Source organism: Geotrypetes seraphini, chromosome 2 (genome assembly GCF_902459505.1).
Source record: "Geotrypetes seraphini chromosome 2, aGeoSer1.1, whole genome shotgun sequence".
Classification (NCBI taxonomy): Eukaryota; Metazoa; Chordata; class Amphibia; order Gymnophiona; family Dermophiidae; genus Geotrypetes; species Geotrypetes seraphini.
Genome location: NC_047085.1, coordinates 491,160,028 through 491,172,215, shown reverse-complemented (window position 1 = coordinate 491,172,215; position 12,188 = coordinate 491,160,028). Strand labels below are relative to the sequence as shown.

General features: G+C 41.2%; 1 protein-coding gene across 4 annotated transcripts in view; it reads right to left on the bottom strand.

Moving 5' to 3' along the window:
- The window catches only part of SETD2 (SET domain containing 2, histone lysine methyltransferase), a 282,749-nt gene that overhangs the window by 265,362 nt on the left and 5,199 nt on the right, over window positions 1-12,188 (bottom strand). For 2 of the 4 annotated variants that reach the window (XM_033931876.1, XM_033931877.1), the window contains exon 2: window positions 2,678-2,735. The exons of the other annotated variants lie outside the window; for them this stretch is intronic. In XM_033931876.1, the coding sequence (XP_033787767.1) occupies window positions 2,678-2,735 (58 nt within the window). The remainder of the gene's footprint in view (window positions 1-2,677; window positions 2,736-12,188) is intronic. 4 annotated transcript variants of the gene reach the window in all.

Below are 12,188 nucleotides of genomic sequence, written 5' to 3'. Positions count from 1 at the left end.
AGGAGAACTGTTCCAGCAGTTGGTAATGGAACCCACGCAGAATGGGGCCATACTGAACTTAATACTTATAAAAGCAGAAAGTGTTTCTGATGTTACAGTGGGTGATTATCTGGCATCCAGTGATCACCACATGGTGTGGTTTAATATTAAGACAGGTATAGAGAGCTCATTCAAAAGTAATGGTTCTAGACTTTAAAAAAACAAACAAACAAACAAACAAAAAAACCTAGCTTTGTTTAAATGGGGGATTACACATCAAGGAATTGTCATCTGGAAGAAATAGGAAAGTAGTGGGCAAAACTAAAAGGAACTATTGTAAGGGCAACAAACCATTTTGTAAAAAAAAGTAAGTAAAAGTTCTCAAAAGTAGTAGCTGAAAAGGTAAGGAAAATGAGGTTAGCTTTCATAAACTACAAAAGATTGTAGAAAGAGTAAGACAAGCTAAAATATCTGGAAAAGTTGAGAGGTTGGTCGTATAGTCAGGAAAGCAAAGATGCAAATGAAAGAAAAAAATAGCCAATATGGTAAAATGGGGGGGGGGACGGGGACGACAAGACATTATTTTAGAAAGAGTTGATAGGAAGACATGCAAAAGTTGCATTGTGACTCAAAAGGTGAAGAAGAGAAATATGTAGAAACTGATAAAGATAAGGCTGAATTGCTAATAAATATTTCTCTGTGTTCACGGCTGAAGCGCAGGGAGCAGGACCGCATTAGACAAACTCAAATAGGGCTTGAGGAATGGTAAACTCTGATCGATTTTCAATGGATTGTGTTTGTGAGGAGCTAGCTAAACTAAAAATGGACAAAGTGATGGGCCCGGATGGTGTACATCCAAGGGTACTGAAGGAACTTAGGGAAGTTCTGGTTGATCTGCTGGATGACCTTTTTCAATGATTCTCTAGAGTCGGGAGTGGAAAGGGCAGATGTGGTCCCTTTCCACAAAAGTCAAAGTAAGGAAGAAGTAGGGAACTACAAGCCGTAAGTCTGACTTCTATGCTAAGTAAATTAATAGAAACACTTTTAAAACAGAAAATAGTGCAGTTCCTGGAATCCAGTAGATTACAGGACCCGAAGCAACATGGATTCACTAGAGGCAGGTCTTGTCAGACAAATCTGATCGATTTATTTGAAAGGGTGACCTGAGAATTAGATAGCGGGAGTATGCTAGATGTGGTATGACTGAATAAGGAACTGGATGAGTGGAAGGCAACAGAGGGTAGTGCTCAATGGAGATCTCTCTGAGGAAAGGGATGCTACCAGTGGTTGCCTCAAGGTTTGGTTCTTGGGCCTATTCTTTTCAATATTTTTGTAAGCGATATTGCTGAAGGGCAGTCAGGTAAGATTTGCCTCTTTGCAGATGATACCAAAATCTGCAATAGAGTAGACACACCTGATGGTGTGAACAACAAGAAGGACTTAGTGAAGCTTGAAGAATGGTCTGAAATTTGGCAGCTAAGATTTAATGCCAAGAAATGCAAGGTCATGCATTTTACAAGTACAAGTAGGGGGTGAGCCGGAACATTTGTGCACAAAACAGGAGTGGGATTTTGGTGTGATAATGTGATGATCTAAAAGTGGCCAAACAGGAAGGTGAAAGCTATGCTAGGGTGCATAGAAAGAGGTATGGCCAGTAGGAAAGGAAGTACTGATGCCCGATTCTGGAGACCACACCTCCAAAATTATATAAACAGGATGGAGTCAGTCCAGAAGGCTATTAAAATGGTTGGTGGTGTGAATCAATTGTTTATTGAAAGCTTCTATACCGCTACTAATGGGGAGTCAATTCAGAGTGGTTTACATGAGCTTCTGTAATGGCTTTTCAATACAGAGTTAGCATTTTCTAAGATAGGTTTAAATGGTACACAGACTAAACCGCACGAGACAATCATGTGTGGACAATATCAGACAATCGCGCGCAGGACGTCAGCGCACTGGATTGAAAGACTGTTTTAAAGCACTCCGAGAAGGGGTGTGGGGGGGAGAGAACCACCCCACTTTACTTAGAACTGTTGGTGCTCCCGTTGTAGGGGGTGTTGGGGGGGAACCCCCATTATAGAGGAAACCGCCTTTTCCCTTCTTTTTTAGGGAAAAATTATAGTTTCCTCTGTAATGGGGGGGATTCCCACCACCCCACCCCCAATGGGAGCGCCAACAGTTCTAAGTAAACCACACACCCTTGAGCGCTTTAAAACAGTCTTTCATCCTGCGCGCGATTGTCTCATCACCGTTTTCAATATAGACACATTTATACCATAATCAATCATCCCACTATATACACATATATTACTAACATCATGTACTATGTTCATACTAAATTCTACTTATTTGCACACATATCTGTATTATGTTCTATGTTAATCTTAGATTTACATCCTGATATTCTAGTTATCTGTATGTACTTTATCATATCTTCAGCAACTGGAGATGGGGCAGACCATTTGCACTCAGACCAGTGTAGAGTGCATTACAGTAATCCAGTCTTGATGTTATTATGGCATGCACAACTGATACGAGACTTGCTGTACAAATGCTTTGTGGTATTCCCTCCTTTGTGCATTCTCCCTTTACTTCATTTGCTTATTGGGCTGAAAATTTGATTCAAACAGCATTCATCCTCCTCTCATCTAGTTTAAACTAATGCCACTGTATGATCTGAACCATTCCAGGCCCTCACCTTCTTTCGCTATGTCTTCCCACCTGTCTCTTCTTCGAATGCCTGTAATTTTTATGTCCTGTAAATAATAGCAATAATTTCTATCCATTTTAAACAATAATCAAAAATATTTTTTCCACAATATGCAAAGTCAAAGAAAATGACAGTAAAGACCTTATAGCCATCCATACCAATGGCAAACTCTACCAACATTCTTTTCTATCAGAAATTTTCTGTACTTGTCCCGTGCTTTCTTGAATTCTAATTCTATCTTCATCTCCACCACCTCTAGTCTGTTCCACATATCCACCAGTCTTTGTAAACAAATATTTCCTTAGGTCACTCCTAAGTTTACCACTTTAACCCTCATAACCTCTTGGGCCAGAGCTTCATTTTAAATGAGAGGCTTTCCTCCTATGCATTTATATGATGGGTGTATTTAAAAGCCTCCATGTTATCTCCCCTCTCTTGCCTTCCTTCCAAAGTATACAAATTTAGAGCTTAACCACCATCACCACACACTTTATAATGCTATTCTGTTTATATCAGTTTGAAGCTGCACTCTTCAAAATTATACAAAGTACTGTGCAGTGGTGTACCTAGCTTATCTAACACCTGGATAGGTGGGTAAAAGAAACCCATCACCAGCCCAGCATCTCTCCCCCCTTCCACCACAGGCTCCCCCCCAGGCTGTACTTCTTAACACTTCAGTTCTTTGATGGCAGAGAGCAGAAGCTCATATGCACTACTCGCACTGGCCCCACAGCCTTCCATCTTGTTCTTGTTTCCATACAAGTGTAGCCATGTCAGAGGATAGGCTGTGGAGCCAGTGCAAGTAGTGCATATGAGCATCTACTCTCTAGTGAGAGAAAGAAGTGATGTCATTTTTCAGCTAGTAGGGCTTGTGGATCTCCAACAGCCACAACACAATGTACTTCTTATGGCATGCACCAAGGGTAGATCGCAACTGCATCACCCTTGGTACATCACTGCTCAGAGACTTACAGAGGAGCTTCCTGCTGTCTATTCCTCTTTCCATATACTTAAGCATTCTTCTGGCTTTTGCTGAAGAAGTGTTACGTGAGGACCTTCTGACATTCAGATTTGGAAAAAGGTAAACTTGTGTTTCAGTGGGTTATATCATGGCCTTTTTATTTTACTTTTTAAGTTAGTTAATTACTTTGCTTTTATTTTTTTTAGCAAAGTCAATTTAAACAATAGTGTAGCCTTTAAAGTTTGTGTCAGGGTTTTATATAAAGTGTTTTAGTTTAGGTTCGTATTTTAGGATGCATTTCATAGTTCAAGAAGAGCACAGATAGCAGACAAGGAAAGCCTCTGTTTAGCTCCCTCCCAGCTACCCCAATGCTGATCTTTTGATTTATAGGTGTTTCAGTCAATTAGGAAGAGTTGCTTTGGTAGGACTTCTGCTTTTCCTTCTCTTTCAACAGGTGTGAGCACTTCTACAACCACATTGAAATATTGTGTTACCAAAGCTGTTGTCCAGGTTACAGCATCTGCCTCTGTACAAACAGAAAATTCTATTACCCAAGGAGAGGGGGTAGTTCCATGTGCAAGATGTCTTCAGCTTGAATATCTCATGAAGGAAGTGAAGGAACCGAGAGAGGAATTGGCAAAACTGAGAAACATCCGCAAGAATAAGAGGTACATTGATTAAGTGCTTCAAGAGGCACCAAAGATTTCTAGCAGTGGCGAAGAGGAAGTCATTCTGAGGGAGGACAGCTGGAACCAGATTATGGGACCCTGCAGGATCAATGTTGTGACCCCTCCTGCCCTCATACTGAAGAGCTGGTATACAGTCCTGGAAACGCAGGTGATGAGAGCATCCCAGAGAGAGAAAGAACCAAAGCTCTAAATCTCTAAAGTTGTTAGATCTGCGACCATTAGGAGACAAAAGGTAGTAGTTGCTGATGATTACCTTCTACGAGGTACAGAGGCATCCATCTACAGACCAGACATGATATTCCAGGTGGTGTGCTGTCTGCCAAAATTCAAAATGTTGCCGAGACTCATCAATCCTAATGACTATTATTCGATACTGCTCAGCCATGTTGGCACTGCTACATACTCCTCCAAACATTATCAGAAGTGACTTTGTGGCTCTGGGAGAGAATGTGAAGCAGATAGGTGCATAGGTGATGTTCTCGTCAATCCTCACTGTCGAGGGTAAAAGTCCAGGCAGAGAAGCTCACATCCTGGAGAAGAATGAGTGGCTGGACGGATGGTGTCATCGAGAGCATTTTGGCTTCCTGGACCATAGGATGATTTTCCAAGGGCAGCTGAGCAGAGATGGAGTGCATCTGTCAAAGAAAGGAAGAAGTGTCTTCATCAGCAGACTAGCTACCCTACTGAAGAGGACTTTAAATTAGAATCATTGGGACTGGGTGATCAAAGCTCCAAGGTAAGTATAAGCCCACAAGTAAGTGAATCAATAAACACCTCTACGCACATGGGATAAAGGGACATTTTCTGGAAAGCAGTATATGCTAATGCTTGAAGTATGGGACATAAGGTTCTGGATCTAGAGGTTGTGATAGAAGAGGCCGAATTGGATTTAGTGGTGATCACGGAGATGTGATTCACAGAGAACCATGACTGGGATACAGTTATACCAGGCTATAATTTATTTATTACCCTGTTCAGGAAAGACAGGGTAGGAAGAAAAGAAGGGGAGATAGCATTATATATATATATATATATATATTACATTACATTACATTAGGGATTTCTATTCCGCCATTACCTTGCGGTTCAAGGCGGATTACAAAAGGTTAATTAAAAAAGTAGAGTTACAATGATTAGCTAGAGAGGTAAGTTGTAGATCTTATAAACATTTAACGTGTTGTTGTGGATGAGGTGGTTTGTAAAAGAATTAATAGGTGGTCACAGTGGAGGTTCTTTTGTTATTATTAGTGCGGTAATGGGTAGATCTATATATATATATATATATATATATATATATATATATATATATATATATATATATATATATATATATATATATATATATTAAAGATAATATTAAGGCCACAAAATTGCAGAATCTATAGGGTAAGGAAGAGGCACTGTGTTTCAACCTGGAAAGAGGGAATGGAAAATGTACTTACAATGGTGTGATATACAGGCCTCCTTCACAGACAAAGAAGTGGACAGAGATTTAATAGAATACATTCAGAATATAGTTGTAAAAGGGGAAGTATTACTAATAGGCAATTTTAACATGCCAGATGTTGATTGGGATATACCTATAGCGGGGTCTCTTAGAAGTAGGAAGATCCTGGATTCTCTATAAGAACTTGTCCAGCAAATGATAAAGGAATTCACACGGAATGGGGCCATACAGGACTTAGTGTTTACAAACAGAAAAAGTGTTTCTGATTTTATAGTGGGTGATTATGTGGCATCCAGTGATCACTACATGGGGGAAGCCACTGCTTGCCCTGGGATCTGTAGCATGGAACGTTGCTACCGATTGTGTTTCTGCCAGGTGCTTATGACCTGGATTGACTACTGTCTGACCTAGTATGACTATTCTTACGTTCTTATTAAGAGGGCCCATTTGAAAGCAAAGGTTCTAGATTTTAAAAGAACTTTGTTCAGACAGGGGATTACATCAAGGATTTGTCTGGATGGGAACATCTGGAAGAAATAAGAACATAAGAATTGCTGCCGCTGGGTCAGCCCAGCGGTCCATCATGCCCTGCAGTCCGCTAACGTGGCAGCCCTCTGGTCAAAGACCAGCACCCTGAGACTAGCCCTACCTGCATAAGTTCTGGTTCAGGAAAGTAGTGGACAAAGCTGAAAGAAGCTATTATAAAGGCAACAAACTATTTTGTAAGGAAAGTAAGTAAAAGGAAAAGGCGGCTGCTTTGGTTCTCAAAAATGAAAAGTAAGGGAAAAAAAAAAAAGGTTAGCTTTCATAACTACAAAAGATCGCAGAAAGAGGAAGACAAGCAAAAATATCTGGAAAAGTTAAGATAGGCTTGTCAAGTAGTCAGGAAAGCAGTGATGCAAATAGAAGAAAAAATAGCTCACACAGTGAAACAGGAGGACAAGACATTGGTTTTTTTTTTTAATCTTACTAGTGATGGAAATAAGTGCAAAAGTGGCACTGTGAGACTCAAAAGTGAAGGGGAGGAATATGTAGACGCTGATAAAGATAAGATTAAATTGCTTAACAAATATTTCCATTGTGTGTTCATAGCTGAAGTGCCAGGAGCAGGACCATAGAAGACAAATGCAAATAGCGATGGAGGTGTGATAGACTCTAAATGATTTTCAGAGGACTGTGTTCTTCAGGAGCTAGCTAACCAAAGGTGGACAAAGCAATGGGGCTAAATGATGTACATCCAAGGGTACTGAAGGAACTTAGGGAAGATCTGGCGGCTCCACTGGCTGACCTTTTCAATGTTTCTCTAGAGTCTATGGGAGGGGCCTTAAGCATCTAAGCCAATCAGAGCCTTAGGCCCCTCCCCGGTGTATCCCAGAATGCCCCCCGGAAAGGGGAAGACAAGCCATTTTGGAGTGGCAGGCCTACCAGCCGGAGGGTGTATGCATCCCTCTGGCTGAACTTTCACCTTAAAAAGGCATGGGAGGGGTGCCAAGGGGTGCTGGAGTCTACTGGTTAGGGGGTCGGGGGGGGGAGTTCCAGCAGGAGGGAGCAGGATCCCTCCTGCCATGGATATTTGCAGGGGATTTGGAGGTGACAGCGGGGTTCCCTGCTGTGGCCAATTGCGACAGGGAGATTTCCTTGCCACAATCAACTCAGCAGCTGCGTCTATTTGAAATGTAGGCCAGCATTTTGCGGGTCTACATTTCAGGTATTTATTGTGTCCCTAGGGAGACGCCTAGTGCTGCTTAAGCTTGTTTATGGCCACTTCTGGACGAAACCACACTCATGCTCAGCCTTGGGTGAGCTTAAGTGTCCCGACGCGTCTCCCTGCACCCACGACACCTATAGTATAAGCGGCCTTCCTCAGGGGTTGTTGATGTTTTTTTTTAGAAAATGTGCATCCCAATTGGCTGGTTAGTTAGCAGTAGAACGCCTACTGCTGCCTACCATCAGGGTTGTCGTTTATTGAATTACCCCAAAATATATATCTTAGTTCAAGAAAGCTTGGAGCAAGTACATTGGATCTCCGAGATGAAGGGACAGTAGATGGCATGATTAAGCAGACTAGATAGGCCTTTATCTGCCTTCATTTTTTGCTATTCTTTCATTCACAAAACTACTTTACCCTCATACTATACCATTCTCTTATGAATCTGAAGTCCAAATGTATGACCCTGTATTTATTTAGAACTAAATTTCAACTATAATTACTACATTTTTCCAGATGCTATCCATATCTAACTCTCTAAGATTTTGGCGTCCTCATTTCCCAATAGCTCATCTTTAATACTGCATACAAAAATGGTGCTTAAAACTAAACCAAAGACCAATCTCTGCAGCACATCATTGGTTATATTTTAAGATTTCAGAATCCTTTTCCTGCTGTCTTTTGTGGCCTCCCACTCAACCAGTTTCTACCCAATCACTTACTTTATAGAGTCTATCAAGGGTATTTCTTTTATAAGTCACCTATATGGAACTGTGTCAAAGGCCTTGCTAGAATCTAAGTACACCACATATAGTGTTGTCATTTGATCCAACTCTCTGGCTGCCCAGTCAAAGAACTTGATCAGATTTGTTTTGAAAGGACTTACATCTAGTAAAACCATGCTGCCTCGGATTCTGTAATCCACTTGATTCCAGAAACTGCTCAATCCTGTTTTAGCAATGTTTCAGTGTACTCACCAAGGAGGTCAGACTAACTGGCCTGTAGCTCCCAGTCTCCTCTCTACTTCCACTTTTGTGGAGATCAACCCCATTCACCCGTCTCCAGTCCTCGAGGATCACTCCATAATCTAAAGAAGTGATCAAATGATCAGACAGTTGAGCTGCCAGAACCTTCCCGTATTCCTTCAATACCCATGGCTGTATCCCTTCCAGCCACGTCTATTCACATGTCCCTATTTGTAGCACTCAAGAAATTCAAAACCCTTTTCACTAGGTCTAGACAGCACTGATTCAGATAAAAGGTTCATAGTGCAAAAACAAAACAAAAAAAATTAAATTATTTTTCCAAAAAGCTGCTACAAATCAACTCACTTCTGTTAAATTTCATGTAAAAAAATGTTTAGAATGGCATATGAAAAAAGTATATTTTTCCCCAGAACTGTGCTAACACGGTTACTGAAGGAATGAATACTTTTGAGAATTTATAAGAAAAGTTGTTTGATAGTCTCCCCAAACATCCATGTAGAGTAAACAGATCTGAAAACACCATTCAAATTCTGCCTCTCTCAGTGAAGCTCCATGTGACCTTGGGCTTAACTCTTATTGAATGGAATATGTAAACTGCTTTGGCTGTACCATAGAAAGGCAATATATCAACAATTTAATAAAAAATATGCCAAGCAGAAACTTAGGGTCCCTTTTACAAAGCCACAGCATCACTTCTCCTGCAGCAAATGTGCCAAAACCCATTAAATTCCTATGGGTTTAGTGCATTTGCCACAGGAAACGTATTACCATGACTTTGTAAAAAGGGCCCTTAAAGAGTAATGCATTGCAAAAAGTTTGAGAAATTGCTCAAATATTTCATATGTGCAAATAAGTCTGCTAGAAAAACAGCACAGAAAATTTGTTGATTTTTTTTTAAGCTAAACCTCACAGATGTAATTTTGGTTTTTGTTTCCAATATCTAGCCTGACAAGCAAATTTAGCAATTTCCACAAATGAGTTAGGTCAGTTCTGCACATACCATAACAGGAATGAAAGTCAGGTTATTATGTGCTTTGCCTAATTCTGCATCACAGCAGCACACTATTAAATCACAATAATATTTTGCAAGCATTTGCTGCACCAAATTTTATTATTTACCCAAGCAAAAAAAATGCAGAAAATGGGGTTTTGCAGTGCATATAACTTGCAATATTTGCACACAAAATGGAATTTTCTACTTTTTTCTCCCTTTTAAATTGAAAGCCCTCTAGGATACTGATATCCCAGTTTTAAATGAATTTGTAATTCACCTTATGCTTTGTTCTGAAAAACAAATGACTGAATCTAAAATCAAAAGCAATTAAAACAGTTATATACAGTATTACTATTTGCCAAGTGTTCAAAATCCACTAAGCATTCTCACAATGAAACTAATTTAGCCACAAATTAATATTTGTTCATGTTATCCTTAAAAACATTCAAAATCCAAAGGCTGCCACGCACACAACAGGGTTGGACAAATCCTGTAGACTGCTACATTATGACCACAGCCTACCTATGACGTCAGCTAATAAATGAATGCGCATGTCACATATAGACTTCGTGGGTATATAAGGTGGGATGTCAGCAAGTTGCCAACATAACAACCATGGCTGTCATGCGGAAAAAGGGTGATTTATCAGACCTTGAAAAGGTATGACCATCGGCTATCAGGCCAAGGGCAGCAGCATTTCGGAAACAGTGGAGTTTGTGAACTGCTCACAGACTACTGTGGTTCAAGTGTACTGTAAGTGGATGGATGAATGCAACCTTTTCGACAACCCAACGTGGTAACTGAGAGGCAGCATGAGCCATCGATGCAAGAAGTGAATATTGGCTGCACAAGTTGGTGCGGGCCCATCGGCATGCTATCATGGAGCAACTCACTGTCCAAACGAACCAAGGGGCTTCCAGATGCGTGTCCAAAACAACTTTTGCGAATGGAAGCTCTAGAGCAGACAGCTGGTGACTGAACCCATGCTCACAATGGTTCATAGCAAAAAAAAAAACGGCTGCAATTTGCACAGGAATACCAACATTGAACTTGCACCAACTGGCAGAGGATTGCCTTCTCCAATGAGTCACGATTTGAGCTTAGACAGATGTTGGCGTGTCAGGCGTAAAGTCGCCAAAAACAAACACCCAGCAACCAATGTTGGATATACACAAGCTGGTGGCAGCAGCGTTATAGCCTGGGTAATGTTTTCTTGGTATGGTCTGGGTCCCTTGATACCTCTGGAGGGCACTTTCAACCGATATGGGTATCTCTTCATCCTTGCCGATCAAGTACACCCATACATGTTGGTGGTTTTCCCTATGGCTAATGGGATCATTCAACAGGATAATGCGACGTCATACCACCAGAATCATTTGCAGAACACAACCAAGATTTCCAGCTACTTCCCTGACATCCAAATTCCCAAGACCTCAACCTAAATCGAGCACAATTGGGACCATCTCGATCAACATGTTCGACAACTGGATCCACCACCACACCCGTCAGCAACTGTCGAAAGCACTGCAGACTGCTTGGCTCCTGATACCTCTAGCAATCATCTAGCATCTTACTAAGTTACTCCCGCTGCCGTCCATGCTGCTAGAGGCAGTTATTCTGGATATTAGAAGGAGGTCATAATAATGTGACTCGACCATTTAGAAATTTCACCTTGATGCCAGAGTTTTTCATGGCCCACTAATTATCACTGCTGCAACAACCACCACAAGAACAATTCTTTCTACCTACCTATACTGCATAATGCCCAATTTTAGCACCTGTCACCCAATCTCTAATCTTGGGCACTGCAATACCCATACTCTGAGAAATGCAGTGTAGACATGCAGCAAGAAAATCACTATTCCTGTTAGTGCAGCAGGCTGAGAACCTGAGGAAATAGGTTTGATTTCCACTGCTGCTCCTTGTGGCTCTGGGAAAGTCACAATCTTTCATTGACCCAGGTACAAAATAAGTGCCTGAAGTCGATGACTAGGTGGGGGTGAGAGATTTTTACATGGATAGGAATGATGGGGATAAGGCAAGGGACAGCAAAACAACAGGAGATTATTGTAAAGAAGCCAAGAAAAAGTTTTGGTTATTTTTTAGTAGATCTGCAGCACATACTTTCTTTAAAGTATCTGCCAGCAATTGAGCCCTTAAGTTCTTCACCTTTCTTATACATTCAAAGGTCGCCTTCCCTGCAACAACTGAGCCCTTCCTGTGGCAGTCCAAACTCTCATTTTAGTGGTGATAAAAAAAGATCTTACAGGTGAACACTTCCTTTAGCTGATCTTGCAAGAATGGCAGCAAGAAATTTCAGCCTGCGAGTTCTGAAGTTATTTGTGGACCAGAAAGGAAGAAACTAAGCATGGGACGTGCATATTAGGCTCCCAGTGGTCCACTATTTAAAGTCTCTTAGTTTGGGTAGGAATTTCCAGGGAGATGAACTCCTGCCAAATAGAGACTTGGGCAGGAGTCTGAGGGGGAAAAGGTAGGATGAGAGAGGCGGAGAATGGGGTGATCTGTGCTAGAATGATATGTGAAGTGAACACCTCAGATGGGACTATCAGGGGGCACCAACAAATGACAAGGTCTCTCAAGGTTTCTGCAGCTGGAATCATGCTTGTTGCATTTTGTCAGGTAGAACTGACGTTTCAGCCATCCTGCTTGGCTTTCTTCAGGATATGCTGTGAGGTTTGCAAGCCAGCTGCGAT